General features: G+C 53.5%; 8 protein-coding genes across 8 annotated transcripts; 2 read left to right on the top strand and 6 right to left on the bottom strand.

Annotated features, from left to right (window-relative positions):
• Positions 1 to 720: 720 nt before the first annotated feature.
• On the bottom strand, positions 721 to 1,750 carry VDBG_07786 (aldose reductase; the record flags this gene model as incomplete). Its single annotated transcript, XM_003002281.1, has 3 exons — positions 721 to 1,126; positions 1,176 to 1,627; positions 1,682 to 1,750. 3 exons carry the CDS (start codon positions 1,748 to 1,750, stop codon positions 721 to 723), a joined length of 927 nt encoding a protein of 308 aa, XP_003002327.1.
• Positions 1,751 to 2,118: 368 nt separating this feature from the next.
• On the top strand, positions 2,119 to 3,260 carry VDBG_07785 (dihydrodipicolinate synthase; the record flags this gene model as incomplete). The annotated part of the gene is made up of 3 exons (XM_003002280.1): positions 2,119 to 2,636; positions 2,687 to 2,779; positions 2,828 to 3,260. 3 exons carry the CDS (start codon positions 2,188 to 2,190, stop codon positions 3,258 to 3,260), a joined length of 975 nt encoding a protein of 324 aa, XP_003002326.1.
• A 683-nt stretch (positions 3,261 to 3,943) lies between these two features.
• Positions 3,944 to 4,948, top strand: VDBG_07784 (predicted protein; the record flags this gene model as incomplete). Its single annotated transcript, XM_003002279.1, has 4 exons — positions 3,944 to 4,051; positions 4,241 to 4,406; positions 4,461 to 4,469; positions 4,653 to 4,948. 4 exons carry the CDS (start codon positions 3,944 to 3,946, stop codon positions 4,946 to 4,948), a joined length of 579 nt encoding a protein of 192 aa, XP_003002325.1.
• Positions 4,949 to 6,620: 1,672 nt separating this feature from the next.
• VDBG_07783 (predicted protein) lies at positions 6,621 to 8,017 on the bottom strand (the record flags this gene model as incomplete). The annotated part of the gene is made up of 5 exons (XM_003002278.1): positions 6,621 to 6,847; positions 6,969 to 7,049; positions 7,227 to 7,298; positions 7,755 to 7,906; positions 7,995 to 8,017. 5 exons carry the CDS (start codon positions 8,015 to 8,017, stop codon positions 6,621 to 6,623), a joined length of 555 nt encoding a protein of 184 aa, XP_003002324.1.
• A 1,473-nt stretch (positions 8,018 to 9,490) lies between these two features.
• Positions 9,491 to 11,098, bottom strand: VDBG_07782 (predicted protein; the record flags this gene model as incomplete). The annotated part of the gene is made up of 1 exon (XM_003002277.1): positions 9,491 to 11,098. One exon carries the CDS (start codon positions 11,096 to 11,098, stop codon positions 9,491 to 9,493), a length of 1,608 nt encoding a protein of 535 aa, XP_003002323.1.
• Positions 11,099 to 14,518: 3,420 nt separating this feature from the next.
• On the bottom strand, positions 14,519 to 15,061 carry VDBG_07781 (predicted protein; the record flags this gene model as incomplete). Its single annotated transcript, XM_003002276.1, has 2 exons — positions 14,519 to 14,923; positions 15,005 to 15,061. 2 exons carry the CDS (start codon positions 15,059 to 15,061, stop codon positions 14,519 to 14,521), a joined length of 462 nt encoding a protein of 153 aa, XP_003002322.1.
• A 2,795-nt stretch (positions 15,062 to 17,856) lies between these two features.
• VDBG_07780 (predicted protein) lies at positions 17,857 to 19,896 on the bottom strand (the record flags this gene model as incomplete). The annotated part of the gene is made up of 2 exons (XM_003002275.1): positions 17,857 to 19,720; positions 19,817 to 19,896. 2 exons carry the CDS (start codon positions 19,894 to 19,896, stop codon positions 17,857 to 17,859), a joined length of 1,944 nt encoding a protein of 647 aa, XP_003002321.1.
• A 2,855-nt stretch (positions 19,897 to 22,751) lies between these two features.
• On the bottom strand, positions 22,752 to 25,339 carry VDBG_07779 (BIP4; the record flags this gene model as incomplete). Its single annotated transcript, XM_003002274.1, has 2 exons — positions 22,752 to 24,598; positions 24,646 to 25,339. 2 exons carry the CDS (start codon positions 25,337 to 25,339, stop codon positions 22,752 to 22,754), a joined length of 2,541 nt encoding a protein of 846 aa, XP_003002320.1.
• Between the last annotated feature and the right edge of the window lie 656 nt (positions 25,340 to 25,995).

Below are 25,995 nucleotides of genomic sequence, written 5' to 3'. Positions count from 1 at the left end.
TTGGGTGACCAGCTTGACATCCGATGCTCAACGGCGGAAGACATCAGCCGGAAATGTATCCGTCCACGAATCACGCCTTTACATGTGGGGCCGAGAGGTTGCCGACGTCGGCGCCAGCCCGGATTTCACACACGGCCCGAGCCGGCTTTCAGTAAACGTGGGGGTGCGCAGGTCGTTGGTGGGGGATGGCTACGGCATTGTTTGTGATGTTTGTCCAGGGACTGATGTCGTGTTCGGCACTCGGAAAGGAGAAAGGCGGCTCTTTCGGAGCACGCAGGGTATGCATCACACGATTACGGTGTCAGCCTGTCTAAGAGCAAGTGCCAGTCTTGGCGATCCGGATGCCGGCAAAGCATGAGGTTGTCACGTTGACAGGGTTGGTAGACATTAAATCTCACAGCCAAGCTGATCTGCCTGATCATGTCGCACAGGGGTGGTTGCCGAAGACACATTGTCTCATATTCACACGTGACCGAAGAAAGGAGGCAGTTGTCAGGTCGATCGCTGCATCTCATATCGACCATTGCTGCGTCAGAATTGCCCAATCTTCTCCTGTATCGATATCTGACATGGCTTGAGGCATGATGTTTGGACTCTATCTTGGGGTTGTCAACAAAACGTAGTCAGGCTAAAATGCAAATGCTCATTGCTGTCTATGCTACTCTATGGTCTATTTTGGCCGCTTTTCTGTGCCGCGGATCCAGTCCGCCCGTGCCTTTTTCAAGAAAGCCTCGTCGTGCTCTCCGAAGACGTCGACACCCAAGCGAGCAGGCATGTTGTACCTGTGGTTCTTGTCGAGCTTGTGATACGCTCCAGAGCGGCAGCCGACAACTCAAAGTCCTGGAAGTTCTCCTCGATGCGGCTCGGCGTCACAGACTTTGGGGAGAACGACGGTACCGCGCTGGACGGCCCACTGAATGAGGACCTGGGCGGGCTGGCGGCCACCTCCTTGGCGATGGCCGCGACTTCAAGGTCATCCAGCGCTCTTAGGAAGGTTGAGATTATTGTTTCCAGACGGGCTATAGGCAGTTCTGAGGTGTCTTGCTGCTTGGACCACTCGAGAAGCTCGGGCTGCTGAAGATAGGGGTGCGCCTCAATCTGGTTGACTGCGGGCTTGATTTCGGCGCTGGGATATGTGAGCTTGAGCACTCCCAAGATTTTTTGCAGCCACTTACGTCTTGAGGAGGTCCTCGATCCTCGCTTTGCTGAAGTTGCTAACGCCGATACTCCTAATCTTGCCCTTCTTCACGAGGGCCTCCATAGCCTTCCATGTCTCGGAAGCGGGCACGTCGATGACATCGACACCGCCATCGGCGGCGAGGGGAAATCGCTGCTTTTTCTCGGCGGGCTTGCTGAAAGAAACAGGCCAGTGGATGAGATACAGATCGACGTAGTCAGTGCCAAGATCGGCGAGGGACTGGTCGAGTGCTTCTTCGACATCTTCCGCCTTATGGTGGGTGTTCCAGAGCTTGGAGGTAAGGAAGATCTCCTCACGGGGAACACCGGAGGCCTTGATGCCAGCACCGACCTCCTCCTCGTTGTCGTAGACGGCCGCGGCGTCAATGTGGCGGTACCCATGACGCAGGGCATGCTCAACAGCGCGAGCGACCTCGTTGGGCCCAGATTGCTGACAATTGTTAGTGACGCTCATACGACCCCGCAGTGAGGAGGTTCAACTCACCCATGTGCCCAGTCCCACGGCGGGAATCGAGTGGCCCGAGTTAAGCTTGAAGGAGCGTCCGGAAGACATGATGACACGTTATGCAAGTGATAATGATACTACTTTGTCACGTTTGTGCGGCGTAATCATGCCCGTGGATGAATCCTCATTTAAACCCAGAGTCAAGATCGTGAACGGATTATCTGTGTTGATGTTTGACCCCGCGTCGTTATCCGAAAGCACTTATCCGACGGACGGACTCGGTAACCGCTAAAATCGACCCCGACGCCGCCCCGTGCCGGGCTGGCGCCCGAACGCCGGTTTTCTCCGTTAAACGTCTCCGACTCCGGCATGCCGCGACCCACCTCTGACCCCTCACTTAATTCGTCATACAGATACACGTGTTCTCGCCAGCGTTTGGTGCTTGACCTGGGACATTTCTTTTTGGAGGCTTCGATTGAACCGCTTTCGTTCTCTCAACTTTCAGAAAGACTTGCTCGAATCTAGAACAAACAAGCTCTCGCACAATGGCGAACACTACTCCTCCAGATGGCGTATTTGTGCCGGTCCCCACGTTCTTCAAGGAGAGCGCAGACTCTTCCAGCCTGCAACCTGCCATCGATGTCCCTCAGCAGGTCGCTCACAGCGTCCATCTCGCCAAGTCTGGCATCACAGGTCTCGTGCTGATGGGCTCAACCGGAGAGGCGATTCACATGTCTCGGCAAGAGCGTGTGGACATGATCTCTGGGGTTCGCAAGGGTCTCGACGAGGCGGGTTACAAGGATTACCCCATCATGGCGGGTGTCCTTGTCAACAGCGTCGACGAGACACTCGAATGGCTGCACGATTCCGCCAAGGCAGGCGCGCAGTGGGGTCTGGTGCTTGCGCCGGGTTACTTTGGCGGTGCTGCCAGCCAAGACAACCTCGTCGAGTGGTACACCTTGGTCGCTGACAAGAGCCCTCTGCCCATCCTGATGTGAGTCTGCTGTGAGTGGGCTTATGCGAGGTGGACACTGACATGAGCAGATACAACTACCCCGGCGTTACCAACAACCTCGTGGTCAGCATAGACACGTACGCCAAGCTGGCAGCACACCCCAAGATTGTTGGATGCAAGATGTAAGATTTATTGTCTTGTATTTTGAGAAGTTGACTAATATGGAACAGGTCCCACGGCAACGTCTCACACCACGTGCAGGTGTCACTTCACCCCAAGATTGATCATAGCAAGTTCCGCGTCTACTCCGGCTTTGGCCAGCAGCTCGGTCCCATTGTTGTCTTCAATGCTGCTGGCGTTATTGATGGCCTTGCTGCTATCTATCCCAAGACCATCACGAAGCTCTTCAAGCTGGCTTCCCAGCGTCCTGCAGACGAGGAGACGCAGGAGGAGGTCCGCCGTCTGCAGTGGAAGGTCTCTTCAGCAGAAGAGTTCATCGTCAAGAACGGAATTTTGGGAGTTCGCGAGGCCATTTTCAAGGTCCTGGGCTTCGGTCACCTGAAAGGCGGCAGGCTGCCACTGAAAGGCACGCTGGCTCAAGGCGTCTGGGAGGAGTGGAGCGACATCCTTGGACAGATGGCAGATGAAGAGAAGTCTCTGTAGGAATCATTCGTTGCCGGGCAATGGATAGGCAAACTTAGTCCCATGAACCTGATTGTATTCCAGCGGGGAGAAGAGAAAGACCAAGCAACGCTCCCCGACATGAATTCAAGTGACAAATTGGAGCTCAGCTTTAATCAGTGCCTCTGATGATTGGAATGGTGTTTCAGTGGAACTGTGTTTTCAACCGGACAAAGGAAAACAGCCTTCTATCTGTAAGGGGCTGGTCGTCGAGCATTGTGCTGGGACGAGGCCTTGAATGTATTATTACTATATAAAGAACAAGAAGTCGTGCTCGAGCCCACCAGCGAACTAGCTGCTGAGGCGCAGCCTCAGACTCGTGGCTTGGCCGGGTATAACCCGTTTAAATATCCGCCTTTGTATGGGGTATTCATCGTAGTTATTGCGAGTTTCGAAGTGGGTCCGGTCGTCGTTGTGGTGTTTAACCCAAGTTGTTGAAGTGAATGTGGTTGGTTTTTGTGACGAACCCGCTGTTTCCTCTATGTAATTCCATTGTTGCTCCAGGTTGGGTTTCGAGATTCTTCTCTCTTTCAACCTTATCCACCCACACTGTCGCCGCCGCCGCCCCATCCTTGTAAGTTGCAACCCCAACGGGGGGGAGTACTATATCTTAGGTTGATGCTTGCTGACTTCTCCGTAGTCGTCGAACAAGTTCACTGTGAGTTATGCGCCTCCTCCTGGAGTTGTCTCGGCTCTTTCCCAGTTGGTGTGTTTCTGCTGACGCGTTGGCATTTTTGTGGACCTGCACTAGTACCACCACCACCATCACCACAGTAAGACTGTTATACCACTGCCTGTACAGTGTGGTACTGATGCGTTTTAGATGTCCGCTCGCTCTTCCAGCACTCGCGGCGTTGCTGCCCCAGGCGGCGCCGTCGTCACCCCCTCCAAGCGGGGAAACAACAACAACAACGCGAGTACCCTCGTTGTGCGCTGTGTTTCCGCTGCTGATTCCGTAGTAGAATCCGGCCTCCACGCCCAAGCGCCCCAAAGGAGGTGCTGGCAACCGGCGCGCCCAGGCCTGCCGCCCCTGCGTCGTCCGCCTGACGGCTGACAACCTTCAGGTTGTCGTTCAGGAGCGGTACCCGGGCGTGCCCGGTTACAATTGCGTGTGCCACGACCAGCGTGGTAAGTCTTTCCGTGGTACGGTATCGCCGCGCCTTCTGACGTTTCTCGTTGCAGGTACCGGGCGTAAGTGCTTTGAGTGCGCTTCTCCGGTCTCCTCTGTGTCGCGGTGATCCCAGAGGCCCGCGCAGCCGCCTCCGCCCTCGTCAACGCCCGCCGCCGCCCGGCGTCGCCAACGACAACCCCCACGGGATGTTTACGTTCTCCGCTTTGATATCGCTTTCCAGTTCGCTACTGACTTCGCAGTAGACCCCGCCGGCGCCTGGGAGGACGCATCGCCGGTGTTCTACCAGACTGAGAACGCCGTTCCCGCCGCGCGCGCCGAGGCCGCCGCGAGGCTGCCGCCCGACCCCCGTGGCCTTGCCCCCGCCCCCGCTGCTGTCTCGCAGCCTGTCGCCGCCGCCCTCACCGCCCACCAGCTGGCCGTACAGGCCAGTCTCAGTCGCATGGAGTCGTTCCTCGAGCGCCTCGTCGCTGCTACCGAGGCCAACGTGGGCGACGAGCCCGAGGATGAGGAAGAGGTCGTTATTCAGGGTGAGGAGTGATTGGCTTTGCCGCGGTTTCAAAGTTTTACCAGCGCGTTTTCACGTCGTTTGGCCCGCATCGACGCGGAGGAGTCGCCTTTGCGGCTCCCCCTTGGTTCATAGTTTTTGCTCGTTACTCTGACATCACTTGGGGGCGGTCCGCTTTGGCAGGCCGCTCGACCGATAGCGGTGCTCATTTGGGACCGAGTTGAATGCGCCGCGTTTACGCGGCTTACTTCGGGCTTCTACCTTATTTTCGCCCTGATTGTTTGTTGGAAAGAGTCTACGAGCCCGTCGTTCTCTTGAATTGGGCTGTATCGGCCTTCAAATGCCCTTAGTGCGTCGCTGTCTTTGAGCCCAGAGACTGGTTCCCATGTTGGTTCGGAGTATCCTTGCCAGAGTATCAGTGCTTCTGGACGGGATCTTCTGCCCCTCCGCTGCGTCCTCGTACAGAGTATTTTGTAGACCAGCCACATTGCTCCAGTAGTATCCTCGTAGACAGGTTCGGGTCGCTCATCGTGCACTAAGAGTCCTAGTAGAGGGTCGTCATGGGCACGACGGAGGAGGTCTACGTGGAACCTATGGTGAACCGGGTGCACGTTAAAGCTCTACCATATGTGAGCCGATAACCTTCGTTACGCGGTGTTTCTGGTGTAGCCAGTCGAGCTTCTTGGATAGCCTCCTGTCTTGAATTTTGTTAGCGACAGCTAAACACAGTCGCCTACTCTAATTTATTCGATGGTTGCCTCCGGCGGTTGGCGTTTTCCTCCATCCTTGTCTGGGCCGCGGCTATGCTAGCTTATATAAAGTTCGATATCTCCTGGATGCGTTCTATCAGCTCCCTCGCTTTGAACTCGCGGCATCCCAACGATGGTATCTAGCCGACTTGTTTCTAATCGACATGGTACCCATAAATGGCGAAAAAGCGGCTCACTCCGGTCGTCAAACTAGCTCGGTTGTTAATGGCTAGCTGGGCGGTCGCTAGTTACCTGTCCCAGTCATCATGTGAATAGCAGATATACGGTCTTAGGTACGACTGTATCTCCCGGTTGAGCCGCTCTGGGCTCCCGTCCATCTATGGATGGTATGCGGTGCTGAGTCGCTGATTTAAACTGGCGAGTAGATGGAAGTAAGCCCAGAACCTACATTTCCAGCCTAAACCCCTATCACTAGGTATCGAATTTAGCAATCCATGGTAGCGGAAATGACAGTTTCAAAACTGTTTAGCACAGGCCTCCGCATCTACAGACCCCATTGCTTCTAAAGTGACGAACTTAGAGAGTCTTTCAGTGATCAACCAAAGGTAGCGCAGCTTCACGGGCCCGGCCGGCGGCAGGTTCGTCATGAAATCCATGACAAGGTCGCAATGGATGCGCTGCGGGGTCAGTGGGGGGTTTAAGAGGCCGCGCTTTAAGTCGCGCCAGATCTGCGACCGTCCACACACGCCACAGTTCCTGAGGAACCGTCGCACGTCTTGCGACTACCCTGGCCGGGGAAACTGGTGAGCCACAGCGGCGGTTGTGTTGTCCCTGCCAGCGTGGCCGCAGGTCTTGACATCATGAGTTTTTGTGAATGATCTTCGTCCGTAGTACCTCGTTATCTTGGCCGCCGGGTATCCATTTCCTCTCTCTGAACGTCAGGTCGCCCGCAGCATCGATGCCGCACTCCACTGTCTGTACCTTCAGTTGTAAGTCTAGGGAAAGTCGGCGGTCTCCTCGTGAGACCGCTGCTCTCGCAGCGTGTTGATCCCTCTCTCAGGCTCGGTCCGAAGTCTCTCGAGCTCGGCGTTTGCTGGAAAGCGTCCCTCGGGTCCCTTAGTTGCATCGATACGTCTAATGCCCGGGGTGTATTCTCGGTAGCCTTTTACTATGACGTCGTTGAACATCTGCAGGTAGCGCGCTTGCACCAGCTCATCTACCCCTGTCGGTGAGGCATCTTGTTCACGGCGGGAGAGCGCGTCTGCAGCTGCGTTCTCGCTGCCCTTCCGTCAACACTTCCCATCAGACTCATCTCTAACACATAATACCAACATATCGCTTACATTTCGATGGCTTCAGTCGCCACAAGACCGTTCCCAGACCCTGTCGGGGATGCTCAACGTCTGAGCCTCTCCCTGACAAGCCTGACCAGGTTGATAGGTTACAGCTGTCTGCTCTTTTTGTTATGCTTCTGATCCCCATAGCATCTTCATGAGCTCGAAGAAGCCTAGCACGCTCATCAAACGTTGTGCTGACTGTCGTAATAAGCAGTCAGGCGTCGCAGGTTGCCTTGACCCCGTTCTTCTGGGTCACCCACTTACCAGCTTCTCCCAAATAGCGTAAAGATGACCCTGCGAAGGTACGAAGCATGGGGCCGATCAGGGTGCTAAGGGCTACGAAAACGTGTATATAACAACTGTCGACCACGTGCGGAAGATGTTTTCACTCTGGTCTAGAACAGGCATTGAGAGCCAGACGTATATTCTGCGGGGAATCAGCCCCTTCTGGGATGGCAAGCAGCAGAATCTTGAGTTTGTCGTGCACGCCGATGACATTCCCCGCGTCAAGGGCCGCTGATCATCACTGGTATTATTTGTGAAGGTACATTCACCCAGTTATCTCCCACTTGTCTTATAGACACCCTGTACCCGAAAATCATCTTCCATTGACACTACATGATCTCAGTGGACTGGCGCGCTAATACGGATATATCACCGTATGCATGCTGTGATGAATCGCATCGCGAAGTCACGCAGCAAGGCCCAAACAAAAGCGCAGACCTACAAAGAGCTCGCGCAGTAGATCCATCTAGTATCAATCCTGGCCAGCCTTTTCAATCGGTGACTAACGAACAAGTTCATTGCTGAACGTGACCGGACTACCTACGAGATCTGCTATTTGCTCCTGAACCTGCCTCCCACAGACAGCACACATGCCGACTGTCGTCTCCTTGGGCGTATTCATCGAAATGTGAAACAAGCAGGTGGTGCCGCGGCGTAGCCTATTACAGAAGTATCTTGAGTGGCCTACTATATGAATGATATATCCTACTTGCCCCATTGCTACCAGAGTTAACAACCCCCACCTACCAGCACAGGGGCGGAAAATCCATTGTTCAGTCTATCCCATCCCGAACTGTTTCCCTCGCTACAAGCCACGGGGGTTGCGTGAGGGAGATTGTTCGTTGAGTTGAGATTCCACTTTCAATTCTGCAACTATTCAGAGCATCTGAAGCAGAGGGCGAGTATCGTAGATACACGCCGAAGTTCACACCATCTATGAGGTGCTTCGCAGGGGTCTTGACAATCGCAACTTCCACGCCTATCCAGTGGAACAACCTGAAGCGGAAGAGCCATACAATTCATTCGAGGACAAGGCTGTCAATGAGTGGATTGTCCGTGAGGTCTGACATGAGATTGCCGGCAAACTGCCGAACCACCTCTTCGAGCCTGATGATATGAAGCCTGGTGACAGGAACATTGGCACTGCGCCCTCACAGGCCAAGCACGTCGGTCTATATCCCAAAGCCCATGCTGACTTCTGGTATTCTAAAACGCTACTCAGCTATGCCTGCGCGCTCGTGCATCACGCCGGCTCTGCCTCTGCCTACTGGCCTTCTCGACTTTGAGCAGCCAAGAGTACGTTGATGTTGATGGCGGATGCCCAGCACGCCAGCGTTAGTGTGATAATTCAACAAGGACAGGTCGCCATGTCTATGGGGCTTGGAGCCCCAGCAGCAGTAGCAACAGCAGGAGGAGGAGCATGAAGAGAAGGGCGATATGACCTCGATCAACGGGTTATTTCTTTTCTTTTTTGGGAGGCAGGGGGGCCCGGGGACGGGGGTGGGGGGTTCAGGGTCCCGAGGCTGGCATTTGAACGTCTTGCTGTTGGGTTTGCTATGCAAACCCTACCAATTATTCGCTGCGAGTGACATAGTTTTATATTGGAGTGATGCGAGCGCAGCGACGATTGGGGTTTGGTGGCTAACCTCATCAACGGCCTCGTAGTAATGCTGTTCCGGCTGCTTTCCTCGCCGCTCCGCTTGGATCCTCCGGCGGCAAGGCTTGCTTCAGGGGCTGTGTTTTGTGAACAAGAAAGGACTCGGCTGGTCGCTCCTGTTGCTTATGGTTGGGGATGGCTGGCATGCACCATGAAAGATGAAACATGCGCGCAGCTATGTCAATTCTCAGGGCAGAAGTGGGAAGATTGAACCAAGTTCTTCTATTTGTGCAATGAGAAGAGTGACTCTAGTAAGCCTCGTAGGCTATCATGATACATAATCAACCCCATAGCACAGGAGAAGTGAGGGGTCACCTGTGGCAATGTGGTGTGTGTAAGTAGATGGATTGACTTGACTAATCGTTCTGCGACGATGTCTATGTAGCTATGTGTATTGTGTGGTGCCGTCACGTGTGGCTGTGTGTACGCCACAGTGCCGCCCACCGCAAAGGCGACGTCCTCGTTGCGCAGATCTGCCGCATAGGAATCGTTGCTTTGATGTGTTGTCGATCTGGATGTCCATTGTCTCACCCTGTCCATCCAGTCGCATTCAGCAATTCAATCCATACGATTCATTGTTGCTCGCTCACTCCTTGGTCGTGTCCGTTGTCTCGGTGGCAACACGTTTCGGATCTGGTGACTCAAAACCTTCCTGCAATTTGCGTTTGGCGGTGTTGACGAACTCCTGCTGTGCCGCCTGAAAGTGCCCCTTGTCTTTAGTCTTGGCGTATTGCTCTGTTGCCGGTCCGTAGGACACAGGGATTCGTCGCAATGGACTGCGTGATGAGGACCTCCATGCGTTTACTGCCTGCATTACCATGTTGTGGCGGCTCTGAGAGCCTTGCGACACGTCAGGTACTGCAATGCCATCGAAGCGGAATTTGTCGATTGCGTCTTTCTGTGCCGACAATGCTTCCTGTTGGCGTTCGATTACATCGGCCTGTGCCTTGAGTACGTTGTGCATGCGGCTATTGTTGTCCTTCACCCATCGCACCACCTCTTCGTGGTTGGCTGTCAGTCTGTCAAGCTGAGTTTTGAGTGCCTTGTAAGAGGCCTTTGCGCCACGGTCCGTTGCTATGTTATTGTCGTGGAGGATCTTGATGTTTTCCTGCAACAGATCGATGTCGCCCATGTGCTGGAATGCCAGTCGTGCGCCCAAACTGAAGCTCGTCGTTCCCTTCTTGCTGCCAGTTGCCTGGGGCTGGCTACTGATGGCCACAGTCGGTGCAACTTCCTTGCCGCGCATGTTTGGTACCTCCCCATCAGGTGCGCGCGGGCTGCTTGCAGGGCTGTCGTTGTTCAGCAGGTCGTCGATGTTGTCGATGCCCAAATCGTTGCAGGCGTATATGCTCGACGTGTTGCCGCCCGCTTGGTTGCTCGACATAGTGCTGCCAGTCTGGTCGGTATTGCCAGTCTGGTCGGTGTTGCCAGTCTGGTCGGTATTGCCAGTCTGGTTAGTGTTGCCAATCTCGTTGGTGTTGCCAGTCGGGGTAGTATTGCTAGTATGGTCGGTGTTGCCAGTCTGGTCAGTGTTGCCAGATGCGTCATTGCCCGCCTGGTCGCTCGATGCAGTGTTGCCAGTTTGCTTGGGTTGCGAAGGCGGGCCCATGATGCCGGGGGCTTTGCTCGAAGCTTGAGCGTTGTTCGACGAGAAGGCGTTGGTCGAAGGTGGAGCGTTGCTCGAAGGCGGAGCGTTGTTCGACGAGGAGGCGCTGCTCGATGAGCGGCCTGCGTTGCCTCCAGACTTGGCAAAGTGTACCTTCTTGGCCGATTTTGCCTTGGGGGTGGTGCTGTTGCCGTCGGTGCCGCTCACGTTGGTGCCGGTGTTCTCTGGCATCTTTGCGAATCCCAGTGCGTTGCAGAATTTATTGCGGTAGGTGACGTATTTGTTGTCGTTGTGCATACAACCGGGCAATGATCCGTCGTGGCCTTGGATGCAAAGGATTATAATATCGGTATTCGTGATAGAGTTGGGGTCACTATTGTATTTACTGCTGACTAACTTGAAGTGGTTGAAGTTGCTTGGCGAGCACTTCTTGCTGAAAACTGTCGGTGACAACGGTCTCTTGGTGACCTCGTCGATTTTCGCCCAATCCTCGCTGGGTGCAATGGCCCTTGCCGCCGCTCTGCGTGGTGACTGGTATTCCTGCCAGTCGTCGTCGGTCTGGCACTGATTGTGGGTCTTACTGGGCATAGTTATCGCAACTGTTTGATCGGTTGTAGGTGTTGAAGTCGCCGTTGCTGCTGGTGCTGATGTTGTCGTTATTGGGTGAGTGTTGCGCGCCTGGGGACACCCGTGTGTGTGCGAGCCCCCGGGCCGTGGTGATCGTGATTGTTTGCTAATGAAGTGTGCTTGCTAGTATGAACTACGGGAGTATGGGAGAGGTTGCGTTTGGGAGAAGGAAAAAGAAGGAAAAAATGAATTCGTGGGTGGGGGAAATCTTTATGACTTCTTCCCTCTTCTAGGGTGATTCAGCCAGTTTGACGAGGAAGGAGGTGGTTTCGGTGCGCCATGCTGTTCCTTTCATCTCCTGAGGATAGCTTGCTCGCCGACTGTGAGGAGTTGGTTTTCTGTGCGCCATTGATTGTGCTCCGATAGTAAACCGTCGAATTAGACTAGGAATTGCCGTTTCCTCGCTTTCTTGCGCTCTGCTAATATTACGACTACTTACTATTCACCGTAGCGTATTAGTTATATGTAGGGCACTACTCTACTACAGGGGTCGACGATTGCCGGCTCTAAGTGATCGATGGACATTACGTCGTATACTGTCCAGTTGCCTGGCAGTTGTAACTTGTACGCTGCTGGCGTCGGGGAAGCTGTATCCCCTATATAGGCGTAGGTAAACCTTGCTATAGACTTCGAGGAATTTGGCGATGCGTCGTCGGTTGTAGTGTCTTTTTATTATTATTGCTGACGTTGCGATTGCATCCGCTACTGATATCTTGCTCGCTGGGTCTATTGCTGGGCTTCGATCCGCCAGTGCCCTAGTAATGTCGTTAGGAGTGAATCTCTTGACGACTTCTACTGGGATTCTCCACGTTGATGCCGACTTCGTTGTGTTGTACTGGAATTGGAGTCTCGGGATCGCCGTCTCCCGATTGCTGGCGTCGTTGAGTGCGTGCAGATATAGTCGAAGAGCCGACTCGATGGTTTTGTATGGTGCACTCTATCTGTCCGTCTGTTTGGGGGCTCGAAGATGTATTCGCTCGCTGGTGCGTTCTGTGCTACCGGCATTCGCATCTGGGTGTGTGGTGGCTCTTCCGTCACCGCTACGTATGCGACTCGCAACCTTGCCTTATTCGTCCTTGCAAGTGCGGCTGGCAATTATGCTCCGCACGTTCCGATGTCAATTCATTCCCTTTCCGTCTGCAAAGTGAACTTCTCCGGGACCATGATGTTGTTGCCAAAGGGCATATTGGTTGGGAGGTCGTTTATGATTGCAGCCTCTCCTGTGAATTTTGTAGCCTGTATCGGCGCTGATTTCGTGTTGGGGATGTGGTCGCTCTTCGTCTGGGGTGATCGGGATACGCAATATATCGTGCTTAAGCGTTGCGAAACCGCTGCCGATGTCCGTACTGGAATATGCGCTGGATTTGCTGATTTTCAGTCTATTACGCAGTTGAGGTGGTTGCTCGGGCTGACCCGGCAACTTGGTATAGTAATTGGAAAGATGTTTATTGTCCTCTTCTCCGTACGCAGGAAGAGCGAGGGCCTGATTGTGTCCGATATATGTAGCTCTAATGCGCCTGTGTAAAGCGTTATTGCTCCTAAACCCCTCGCCGCAGCGGTTGTAAGTCTTATCGCGCTTTGCAACGCGTGAGACTGCTATGACTTGATATACGCGTTGTACGTCCTCCCGTGGCTCCTCCTTGTATGCGTCCTCCTGTGGCTGAATGTCGTCCTGTTGCGGGTTATCAAAGTACGTCTGATCGTACTCATCCATTACCATGTCGTCGTCGGGGTTTTGAGTGAAATCGTTGTGTACGTATCTGCTGGGGTCTTCGTCCTGACACCCGTCGTCCTCGTATATTTCGTCGTCGGCCGCAACGAAGGCTTTCTGCGGTGCTGGGTTTGCCTGATAATTGTTTTGTACTTGTAAGGGGCCTAGTTGCCGCTACTCGGGAACGTATCTGCCGTTGTCGTTGCGCTAGAATGCGCCGCAATATCCTCCACGGAAGTCTTTTTTATATCTATTGCGGAACCCAAAGCTATTTATAGTTGTTATCAGGATTGTGTCCTCTTTTCCTGTAACTGGGGTTTGTGGGACGGAAGTTTTCACGCGTTGGCTGCGGCCAGTGTGTCCCCTATGGCTGGGTGTAGTTATTGTGGTTCTGCGCTTGTGGGTTGCGCTACTGGGTGTTGTAGCCATATTTAGTTGTTTGGGCGTAGCCTCTACCGCGGTACCGGGCTCCTGTATTGCGTCGATACGTGTTAGTGTGATGTCTTGTGCTAAATGTGATGTATGGGTTTGCGGGTTGTCCACTGTGGGGATTGTCCTAGCTATTATTAGTGCGTTCTGCGATAGCGTTCTGGTGCGGTTTTGCGGATTGCGGACTCTTGACTTCTGATTGCGGCTATGAATCCGTCGAGAGTTGTGTTGTCGGTTAGGCGGTATCAGTCCCTGCAGTGTTCCGTTGAGTGCTTTGTATATAACCCTCAGCTAGTTTGTGCTGTTCAATCCGCACGCCTTGGCGTCCCTGATCATTGTCTGGATGAAGCTGAGTACGTCCTTGCGTGAGGCGACGTCCAGCAATCCGAACTTGGCACTCTTCTAGTGTTGCGTGCATTGCTTCCGAGTAATATAGCTTGAAGTAGTCTAGAAGATTGTCGCAGATGACTAGGACTGGGGCGGTTCGTATTAGTTCCTTATCCGTTTCTGTGAGGATTTGAGAATACTATACAAAAGCACGGCCTTCTAGATCCTTGAGTCGGTCTGTGAAGGCGCATATATCCGTATAAATAGTGCTTTGCCCAACGGTGATAGTGCTGAGGTTATAGGGGTCGTTGTAGTCGGGTTTGTAGACGCCCACGGTCTCGGGTTCGAGTGCCTGATGTTCGTAGGCGGATGCGTTCAGCACTTCATCTCCGCGTGCGGTCTGTGGTCCAGGCGATCAACCGTGCTTGCCAGCTGCTTCACCATGTCATTGCGTGTCTTGTCCTTCGACGCACGTATTGCCTCCGACAATAGCATTGCTGCGTCTGACCTGGTCAGGGGGCTGTTGTTCGCATTGCCGTTGTTGCTGGTCGGTGGCCCGTTGTCGGTGTTCATTGTTCTTGGTGATATGGAGTGTGTTCGTGACAGGAATGGTGAGGGTATCTAGTCCTATGGGATAGCGTCGTGTTGCTCCCTTGTAGCTGCGGAAGCTGTGGATACTGTGGTGTGTTGCTCCTGTATGCCTGGATGTCTAGTGTCCGGTTGCGTATCGGCACTGGCTGTGGGCGTCGGCGTGTGCGTGGCAAAGTTGATTGGGCCGATTGACTGTTGGCCTCTCCAATATGCGTCGTTCGATATATACAGGTCGTCCAGCGCGGTCTGCACTCCCGCCACCGTGTTGCGGTTGTCGGTCTCTGTGCTTGTGACCACAATACTTCCCAAGAAGAGAAGTCGCCTCAAATGTACCACATGGTGGACCGGATGAAGTTGCGGTTCACCTCGAGCGCATCGTTTCCACCTATGGGGATCAGCGGAGCCGCCTCGGCGCCGCGTTCAGGTCCACCTTTCGAGACCTCATGCATACTAAAGCCCTGAGCCATCTCCTGGCCCTTGGGTCCGGCCCGGAAACCGTCGCTCGTGGCGACCGACTCGTGAGCACGAGCATGGCCGGCAGCCAGGTCGGCGTAGTAGATAGCGGGATGCAGTGAAACCGGGGTGGTGCTGCGAGCGTACTGATACGAGTGCTGGTAGATTATCTGCTGAAGCTTCTGATGATTTACTTTGGCCTCGTTGATGAGTATATGATAGTGGACAGGGCGAGCGGTGTCTTGAATAGCACTATGTGCGTATAGGTAGAAGTCCTATTGGAAAGGATAGTAAACCTCGTTTTCCAGAAGTGTGCCTGGATGGGGGTTATTGTTCTTGTCTCCTTTGCCCCTTACGGGGAAGAACCGAATGTGATGGCGTTTTGTAGCGATAATGATAGTAAACTTGGGCATTTTGTGGCTAAACTTCTCCCGGAAGAAGGCCTTGATAGCTGCAAGCTCAATGTCGATGACCTGGGAAAATTGACCCTCAGAGACGCCATCCCTGAAGAAATAGATATGGTGTGGGGGATCGGTAGATCCAAGCTTTGTCATCCAGGTTGTCTTCCTGGTGTCCTGTGTTCTGGGGTGCGTTCGTTGCAATGTCCTTTCGCCGACGTTGCAGCGCGTGCTTCAGCGCTCTTGCTGAGGTTGGCCACTCGATGGGATATGGTATTTCCGTCAAGGAGCATGCAATATAAGTATCTGCCACGATCTCCCTTGCGTGTCTCGGGTCGTCGCTTGTGATTTGTTGACTGTGCTTGCCGTTTATTGCCGCGTATCGCAGTATGTACCTTGCAACGGGTACACTCGCCATAACATTGAGATAGGGCACAACAAAGTCAACGGCAGCAGCGTGGCAGGGTGATGAAGACAACTTCGCGACGACGAGGGAACGATGACAATGAATGAGGGGTGACCAGAGACAGGGGTGACAGAGATAGGCGCGGGGACATTAGCACAGGACAATCGGGTAGGGACAAGGTGTAAAGATTGAAAACCACTTTCGCGGCTGGTGCCAGTGCAGCGCGCAATGCAACGCATGCAATGGTTGCATTAGTGGATAGTATAGTAGTATATAGTAAGTCAAAGCGATGATAATGGGGGGATAAGGTATGGAGGGTATATTGGAGTCGTGGCCTTGGGATAGCGGTAAAGGTCGAGAGGTGGTTGAAGAAGCGAGGGTTGGTTGAAAAGGGTAGGTGGGAGAGTAGAGAGGTTAGGCACGAGCAATCCTCCTCAAGAGAATCACCAGGCCTCAACAATTCTGGTTCCTTCCGTCATCCCGTCCACAATTGGGTTCCTTCCATCGTCAAAACTCAACGCAAGACACCACCCAAAGTACCAGGCCACAGTGACCTCCTCCAATATGGCATAGGCCCTCTCTCCCACGAGTCAGTACTGGTTGTGCATGAATGCCTGATTGTCTCTTGATAACTTCAGGCCTCCTGAGATATCTTTCGATCGGGAGGACTTCTCCCTTCCCTTGTAGATACCCGATATGAGGCTTCAAGGCCTTCAGGTGATCCCAACGCATTTCACACAGGATAGGGCTTCATGGTTCTCTTTGCGTACCGCTCAGCCGCCGCAATCGCGAGCAGGCCTCCATGAACATCAGCTCTGCAGTGTCCCAATCATGCGACCCGATGGTCCATTATATCGACTCACTCCGTCCCCGAAGGTAGTTCGTCGGGTGTCATTCCGGCTCCTCCATAGCAGTCAGGAGTGAAGTCTGGGTTAGTTTGGGAATAGCAGCCTCTATCGAGCCTACGTGAGGCACTCCGTGCAATATCACGAAAGGAGAATAGCCCACCAGAGCTATATATCTAGCGTTCACTGCTCTCATATATTGCCGACTCTTGAGGTCCCAGTCATAGCTCCCCGCCCCTGTCCTGTTCATCACCTATTGCACTAGCCGTTTGACATCTCAACCATGCCTAGGCTCTTATGGGACTGTGCGGGACCTGGGATGACCATGATCCCCTGTGTCTTCAGACCATCAGTGATTTCAGCGGCCCCAAAAGCTGACCCTGGATTTCAACTGCCTGGACTTCCACTGCCTGGACTTCCACTGCCTGGACTTCCACTGCCTGGACTTCCACTGCTTGGATTTCTACTGCCTGGATAGACATAGCTCTGTTAATAATGAGGTTATTGGACTGTAGTGGTGATCTCCTGCCATCCTCATCTGCTGGTGAAATTTTCTGCCCTGACTGCGCTGATCCTCCCCCTGTGTGGTACTGCTAATAGTCGAGTTCTGACGTTTCTACGAGCCCTTCTGGTACCTTGAGAGGGGAATATCGTACCGCTGGACCTCTAAATTACTCACCCTGACCGTCTGAGGCTCCTGCGTTGATGGACCAATGGCGGAACTTGTGGAGGTGCTGCTGGTGCTGAATGTGCACGAAATTGATAGCCAGACGTCGAGATGACCGTGGCTGCTCTTTCGTGCAGTCCAGCCGGGAGAAATTGAATCGAGGCCTGCTCCCATAGGGCCCAGACATGCAGTGTCACAGGGCAGTCCACTCCAACCCCCCGTATACAGAGTAAAAACCACTGAGTGTGGTGCTTGGGTTGCCTCAGCTGGCATTAGGAGGCCATAATACCCTGCAAGCACTCTGCCCTTGCTTTCCTCTTGCTGGGTTCGCAACATCTTGTCAGTAAGGTGGGTCCTGGTCTGATCAGCTTGAGCCTTCATCACCTGTTTTCTGTCCTCAATGGTCTATCGGCCTCGTCATATCAGCTGAAACAGTTCCCTGAGACTTCCAGCTCGCATAGCTGGATTTTCCACTGCCTCTCGTCGAAGCCCCAGGTCTGTAATTCCCTGGACGAACGGTCGGATGACTTGGGCTAGGTGGTTCTGTTCCAGTAGTAACAGGCTGCCAGGTTCCAACGCATCCCGGCCTCCGACTTTCCGCTGTGCTCGCAGGTAGTATGCACTCGAGGCCTCTCCGATGTTTGCGGTGTGAGGCATTGCCATTGGTTTCTATCATCAAAGAATACAACAAGTCTTGATTGAAATGAATCATAGCAATGTGACACTCGACCTTCCGTCCCGCTCTACAGACCACAAATTCCTTCGCCATTATTTAACCACGATAATAATCATGCGTCCAAAACCTCCAAATGTCAGAAAAGCAAGCAAGTCTCGTGAATACGAAGGAATGTAAAGCAGATTATGTGACAGGGTTCTCATGCGAAGTTATCATTCAGTCACTCCAGTCATTCTCATGGTCGTCCTCGTCTTCGGTTTCAGTCATAGTACTGAAAGAACCTTCGGACTCGGTCTCGCCCTCGGCCCCCGTGTCGTAAACAATCCTATCCTCATCGGAATCATTCGCCACAGTCGTCTCTGTGCTTTTCTTGGTACTCTTTTCAGCGCACTTCTCGAGACTCTTCTTGATGTTCGTCCTGCTGTTCTTGTTTTCGTTGATTCTACCACGCGGGGTGGGCAACCAGTCCGCGATGGCGTCATCCGTTAGAATATCTTTGTGCATCCTCTTCAAATGACCTTTGAGATCAGTGATCTTATTGAATGTCTGGGTGTGACGTGGGCAAGATCTGACAGGGCAGTTGCGATTGACCCAGCCACGATGTTTGTCGTCGTAGTGCTTCTCGAGCGTGCCACGGCCTGTAAAAACTGTATCGTCGCCACATTCGTGTCTGTACGGACAAAGCTTCTGTCCAAAGTCACAAATCTTCTGATCGAGGTGACCCTTGAGCGACTTTTCGGTTTTGAACAGTTTAGAGCAGTTAGTGCAAACGAGAGCGTCGTTCTTAGGGGGGTCGCATGTCTTGAGATGTTGCTCGAAGGCTGCACTCCGATTGAACACTCGACTACAGAACTTGTTTCTGCAGGCGAAGACTTTACGATCCGGCAGGTCCTTGCTACCAATCGTGGTGGGCATGATGGCTGGGCTCTTTGAAGTAGCGGTCTGGTGTAGATACGTGTTGACTGAAGAAAAGTACGTAACAAACTGCTTACGGTCTGAAGTGAGAACGCTATCGCTCTCCAAGGGAATCTCGGGCATGGCGTCGAGGGCGTCTTGCTCAGTGGCGTCTTGCTCAGCGTCGTCATCAGCTTGAATAATGATGTCTTCGAGACTGTCATTGATGATGTCGGCCTCGGACCGAGCCGCGGAACTGACAGGGCCATCTTGCGGAATGTCAATCAAGTTGCAAGAATCGAAAGATTTCGGGTGAGTAAAGGGATTTCGAGGGTTTGTAATGGACGACGATTTGCCCTTTTCTGTTCCCTCCGAAGCCTCATTGATCTGCTTGCCTGGAGGAGCGTGGGCCGTGAGGGCGTCCATGGCATCTTGTTCTTGTCTCTCGTTAATTGCAGCAGCCCAGTGTTGTGTCGAGTTGAGTTTCTTCGAGGCAGTCTCTCGGTGCCGAACGACCTTGGGGTCCAGACCCATCGATTGGCATGTGTCCGTAATCTCTTGGCGGCTGTGCTTACGCTTCGATGACGTTTGACCTTCACTCCAAGTGAGATTTGACTCCAAGTCATATGGAAGAGCTCTCTTCTTTTCGTTTGTATTGTTCCTCGACTGGTTTGAGGTATGTGCGTTGATGCGCAAGGAGTAGTGGTCGATGTGACTGGGGCCGATGTACTCATCTGTCACACCAGCGGCAAAGCTCGAGAGAGAATGGCCAGCCACTTGTCTCGCGAGTTCCCGACCGCTGTCAATACCGAGGCCACGGCCTATCTCGAAGACTCCCCTGATGGCCCCGCGGCGAACGTCGTGGGTGACTGGATGGATAGCGAGACCAGCGGTGATACATGACTTGCGGAGCAGAGCAAGCGGCTGGCGGTATTCCATGTTCCCATCAAGCAGGACATCGCCAGCTTTTCCGGCAGCAGGGAAAATAGCTCTGTTGGGGTGACGCCAGATGACAAGTCTCTTCGGGTGACCGCGACAGGTTGTGATGAGGTCTTCGAATGTGTTGGCGTAAACCGCTTCACTCCGAAGGGCCCAGGCAATGAGCAACTTGACAAGGTCAACGACGTTGTAGTCGGTGTTATCAAGCTCATTGACGGTACAGATGAGGTTGTTTTCTGGCTTGTCCCTAAAGACGGCGGTCAGTATCGAAAAAGAAGTAGGGAGCAAAGCGCAAAGATAACATGGCCTCAAATCAGCGGAGGCCAGACCGGCATGCACTCACTTGTTGTCTTTGCACCATCTGAGGGTGATATTGATAAAAAAACGCTCGTCGGCGGGATCATCACACTTGGAAAGACACATGTCGATGTCACTCCACACAACGTACTCTTTGCCTTTGTGATGGGCAGATCGGACGATATCTCCAGTGCGGGCTCCGGTGGCGAGCTGGAACACAGGGAAAAGAACCTCAATGACTGTCGAATCCCAATTGAGCGTGCCGTGAACCATGGCATTATTGAGTACGGCTGTGACCATGCGACGAACTGATGCAATACCGAGCCAACGAGGCTGTTCTCTGATACGATCACGTGTGACCAAATTGTTCTCGAGAAGATAATTGAGCAGGTGCTCTGTGCCTGTTAGAGGAGCAAACACGGCAAACAGCGTGCAACGCGACAGATGGAAATAAGGAAAGGATTTGGACTCACCCAATCTGGTCCTCTCTCGAACACCTAGAGAGAATCGCCCATGCCAATTCCATTCACACCATTGGATTAGGAAATAAAGTTCAATCCGAGCGGTTTTGAGGCTGAGGATCCCGCCCTGTGGTTTGAGACTGGTAGGCAGGAGGGCAATGTATTTCTCGATTTGTTCACTTGTGGGGACAGTATTGGTGCTATCAGCCGGAGTGAAGACAACGTTAGGAGACCACAATATAACGTAGTTGAGGAGACGAATCGAGAAAGGTAATATACGTACTCGTGTTTAGAGGTCTCGCGGTACGCTTGGAAGCGTTTTGAAATTCTCTCCCATCAAAATCTGGGAGCTTTGGCCACCTCGTGGTTTATCGAAATTCAACATCTTCGTCGCTTGCTGATCGAGGGCCTCCAAGGCCTCGGGGGTTTGGCTCGCCCAAAAGCCTTTGCGAACAGTAGCTTTGGCGACAGTGGGGTTGTGTTCCTCAACAGGATGGGCAGCCGGGGCCAAGCTTTGAGGAGAGAAACCATCGGAGGCGACTGCTTTGCCATTTGCCAGACCAGATGTGTGGGCACGGGTCCGCGGAGGCATCACGTCAAAGTGCGTCTGAAGGAAACGAGGGCTGTGAAGTGTTGGGAAACCAGTCACCGAGGTCGACCGAATTGTCAATGGAGAAAAAAGGGTATCGACCTGAGTTGGCAGAGACAACAGCGCTGGTGTTGAAAACGTAAATTTCAAGAAACGCAGGCTCTGAAGACGAGAGTATCGACGAGAATGGAAGAAAATCCGGACAAAGGTAGGAGGGAGAAAATGTTGTGGAGATTTGGAGATCCGCGCAGGAAAGGTCGCGTGATACTTGCTCAGGGTCCATGATGAGGCGGGTATCGGCTGCTGTCTCGCCCTGCAATCATATTAGAGGAAGGCGCCAACGGTCGAAATCGAGGCTTGGAGGAGGGCATTGGCTGCTACCTCGCCCTGCAATTGTATAACGAGGAAGGCGCCAACGGTCGAAATCGAGGCTTGGGGGAGGGCATTGGCTGCTAGCTCGCCCTGTAATTGTGTTACGAGGAAGGTGCCAACGTTCGAAATCGAGGCTTGAAGGAGGGCATTGGCTGCTATCTCGCCCTGCATCGCTGGGTTTCAGACTGGCACCTGCCCTGAAATCAGTTACATTCAGTCAGTGAGAACTGCTTCCGTGTAGGAAAGCCCCATCGCTGAGAAATCGGGACTTGGAGGTAGGTAGACACGAAGGCAGGGAGGCAAGCGCCGCTTGGTGGGAAATGTCATACAGGGGAAAGAAGGTAGTCCAGCGAGAGAGGCACATCTTCTGTCAGAAGGAAACGAGTGCAAATAGAGCCGTCTCAATGCAATTCAGGCCCGGAACTGATAGATGTCGTGTCGGATTCGTAGTGATCTTGTTACTCGAGGGGTCGGATAGAAGAGAGGGGGTTTTGAAAACTGTAAACTAACACAGGACGGCGACAAGTAACCGTCGACGAAGACCCTCGTCCTGTGCGACACAAGGGTGCGAATGCCCGAGGGCAAACAGGTAAGCTCCGGAGTGATTTGCGATCCAAACATGTGCGAAGGATCGAGCCCTACCTCAGGCTTTTCTTGTCAGGTCCATCGCTTTTAAAGAGGGCGGGAAGAAGAAGGGCGGATTAGGTGAAGGATAAAAAAAGTCGAGAGAGACAGAGAAGGGAGCGGATTGGAAAAGAAGCCATGGTGTACTAAACAGCAGGCAGCGGCGCAGCCGCACCCCGCCAGGCAGTCACGCCTGTCATTGCCAGGAATTCATAGAACCTGTCCACATCATTCGAGATTGAGCGCAGTGTGAACGAAGACAGACCAGAAGCATTCAGTGTGTAATTCTCAATTCTCTCATACTACTATGGACGTGGTAACAATCTCGGGGTCCAATCCGTTATGCTCATTGTAAATCCGAAATTGGATATCAAACTGTTCAAACGCCATCGTGTCCATTCCTATTCGCCTGTGACCAAAGAGCTCTCGAGAGTGAGTGCTGCCATCGCCGACTTCTGTTCAAGTACGGAACTAGTGAAACTCCTCGGCATCAAGGTCGATTTCTTCGCCAAGCCGAACGGTCTGGTCGCGCGCGAGCTCATGCAAACCAGTTCGTTCGGTGCGGGTCAGGGCGGCTGCAGTTGGCTGACCTTCTTCACCCTGGATGGCCTGTTCGCGAGTCTTGCCCAGGAGAGTCCTCTTCTTTCCACTTTTGATCAAGTCAGTTCCGCCGTTTGCAAGTATGTCGTAGTCAATTTGTGGTTGACGTTCGAGACGAGCAGATGTCAAGGCGGGCCGATGTGTGCAATTGTACGCGTGGTGTTGTCCTCTGCAAGTGGTGCAGTCAGGTGAATTTCTGCATTGCGCCGTGTCATGTCCGGATTCGAAACAGACTTGGCATGTCTTGTTCCATCCTTTGCTTTCAGCCTTGCCTGTGATGCTTGTGGCGAAGACGGCGTTCTGGTGCTGGTGCCACTTGAACAAGACGGAAGATGTTAATTGGGTCGCGAATGCTTGGATGCCTTTCTGCCCTCGCCGTCCATTTCCCAATCACGCGTGCTAACGACGTAAATCGCTGCAAGTCGAGCTCTGGATGTCATGACAGCCACACGCTTCGAGTCGCCAGTGAACCCAAGCTTGCTTGAACGAACGTGTAAAGCGATGACAACATCTGCTTCGAAGCTCATGCTGGAGTCAATCGTACGAGCGCTCACTAAAGAACGAACAATATTCCGATCAGACTGCGTATCGAGAGCGGCATTGATGTCGTTGACCATCGCAGTATACGGTGCCACGATAAGAATCGATGCTCTGCCATTGCCGTGTAGTGAGGGGAGGTTTTGCGCAAAGATTCGACGGACAAGCTCCAGAGTGAAGTTGCTTGAAGCCAAGTTCGAAAAGCTGGTACCGATGGCACTCTCCACGCCTTCCTGAAGGTCAATGACCCAAGAGTTCGCAGTTGGAAGATCGCCCTCCTCGCATGGGGATACCATGTGGCAGAAGAGGGAGTTGAAGAACAAGATAAACTGCGGGACGAGAGCATGCTGTTCAACCGACAGGGGGATTACCATTTCCTTGTTGTAGACCACATTCTTGACAAACTGGGCAATCTGGCCATGATTACGGCGGTTGATGGTTAGCGGGAGCTCAGTGATGGCGGCCCAAGATGCTCGTGTGAGGATAGACATGCAATGCTGCCTGCCGAAAGTAGAGCGCCAAGATGAACCACGGGCTTGGCTATTCTTGCTTACGGGCCCAAACTGACGCGTGTCGCCAATGACCAGAGTGGGACAACCACCGAACGCAGCGATGGGGATCCAGAATGACGACTCGGTCATGCGTGCAGCCTCATCGACAACAAGAAAGCGGGCAGTGAGGTCGAATTTGTCGGCGATTTGGCCCAAGGATACCGGCGTACCTACGAGAACGTGGCATTGCGTAATGGCTTGACGCAGAATAGCAAAGCAACGTTCTTCGTACCGGTCGGCGTAGTTGCGCCATAGATGCGGCTGGTTGCGCTGTATGCTCGTCATGTGATTCCAATCCGGATCATTCGTGGCAATATCCATAGCCAAAGTGGAAAGACTATAGGGATCACGGCTGGCGACAGACTGTCCCTTCCGAAACTCGTCAAGAGTTTGCAACAGATCATGTTCAACAGGCATCATGGCACGACGATCGGGTTGGGCCTGCACTGGAGTGTTGGCATGAGTCAGTGCCCTGAGCTCGGCCTCAAGGGGATGCACATGGCAAACAATTTGTCCTGTTGCCTCCATGAGCTTGGGGACAATGTCGGTACAGAGCGCATGGCTTGGGGTGCACCAAACAATGGGCTTCACCGGTTTGTTCTGGTTTTCCTGGCAATTGTCGGCTGGGTTGTCGACGGCTTCGACATCTTCCTCCCGGTCAGGGGTCTGAGGATCGACGAGCACTGCCCAATGAGCGGAAGGATCTTGCCACTCATCGTGAGCCTCAGAGTGACTATCGGGCCGGAGAGGTTCATCAGGGGGCAGAGTGGTTCGCTGAGTGTCGTCGGCTGCAACCCCTTCGTCGGCGGGCTGAGTGTCGTCGGCTGAAGCCCATTCGTCGGCGGGCTGAGTGTCGTCGGCTGAAGCCCATTCGTCGGCTGCAACCCCTTCGCCAGTGGGCTGAGTGTTGTCGGCTGCAACCTCTTCGTTGGCGGGCTGAGTGTTGTCGGCTGCAACCCCTTCGTCGACGGGCTGAGCGTCGTCGGCTGCAACCCATTCGCCAGCGAACTGAGTGTCGTCGGCTGCGGCCCATTCGCCAGCGGGCTGAGTGTCGTCGGCTGCGGCCCATTCGCCAGCGGGCTGAGTGTCGTCGGCTACGGCCCATTCGTCAGCGGGCTGAGCGTCGTCGGCGAAACCTGACCAGGGGCGGCTGCGACTTGTTCGTCCTCTGCAGGCTGTTCCCACTGCATATCGACGCCATCGCCACCATCTTGCTGGTCCTGACCTGCGTCTTCGTTTGGGTACGCATCAGCGCCGGCAGCATCTGCATCCTCGGCGTCGCGCCGAGCCTGTCTCTTCTCTTCTCGAGCAGCTTCATCAATTGCAGCCTTGACTTGGATGTCGATGCACTGTTGCTCGTATTGCTCGTCAAGCTGTAAACCATCCGAGCTGATGAACTCCGCCGGAGTGGAAACCACAGGCGGTTGGGTGACGGCAGCCACAGGGGCCATTTGCTTCAGACGAGGCTCCTTATTGGGAGTCTTGCAGATGAGGCCAACCATTTGAACGCCCAATGCGGATTTGCCCGAGCCAGGGAAACCCTCAACGAACATCATAGCAGCGGGCAAACGATCTGCATTGGCAAAGGCCGGGCGTTGAAACTCGTCGAATGTGTCGAGGGAAAACCCAGGAAAGCCTTTCATCAGGTCGAAAACTTCTGTGTGCGTAGTCGTATCAAAGCTCTGGGTAAAGTTCCACTGTGCCATGGCGATAGCGTTGCTCTGGTCCATCTGTGCCATCCTTGAGATGGCCTTCATCTCGGCATCCACTGTGGCATCTCGAGGATAGGTCGATACCTTGACGCGGAGACGGTAGGGATCCCCATCGGCATGCATCAATCTGTGCCAATAAGTTTGCGTATCACCAAAAAGCTTTTTGGTGGGGATCTTCATTTGCAGAGGTGGCTTCTGTAAATCAGCCGGCCATCTTGGCTCGAGAGGGACGGAGACAACGAAAAAGAAGTCGTCGACGGCGCCAAGACCCTTGGGAGTTGGGATGCGTGTGCCGCGCCAAACCGGGCCAAACCTATCGAATTCATGTGATGGGAAATCGAGGCCAGACAACTCAACCTCTCCTTTGATGTGAGCAGTCCAAGCGTCCAAAGAAAGAGGTACGCCGTTCTCCATGGGTCGCAGCATACGTTTAGTAAGGGTGTATGCGAATACAAGACGAAGCAAGTCAGGGTCGGTGATACCAACACATGTGCTTGCAAAGTCCGCCGGAACGTTGCACACATAGCGGCAAATGGCTTCGCTTGAGTCTTCGTACCAAGTTTTCTTGGCAGATCTGACCTTCTCCTCTTCCCTGTTCATGGCCCTGTGTTCGGCTTCAGGGTTATCAAGCTCAAGTCTTGTGGCAATCTGACCTCTGAGAACTTGCATCCTGGTGTCAAAACGCCGTTGAATGGTTTCGAGGCGCTCGCGAAGCTGAAGCGCAAGCTGCCAAAACCGTGCATCCCAAGTCTTCGGCATCCTGTCTGATGGGTGCGTCG

Source organism: Verticillium alfalfae, genomic scaffold, assembly GCF_000150825.1.
Source record: "Verticillium alfalfae VaMs.102 supercont1.10 genomic scaffold, whole genome shotgun sequence".
NCBI lineage: Eukaryota > Fungi > Ascomycota > Sordariomycetes > Glomerellales > Plectosphaerellaceae > Verticillium > Verticillium alfalfae.
The sequence above is the reverse complement of the archived record's forward strand: the minus strand, read 5'-3'. Positions and strand labels throughout refer to the sequence as shown.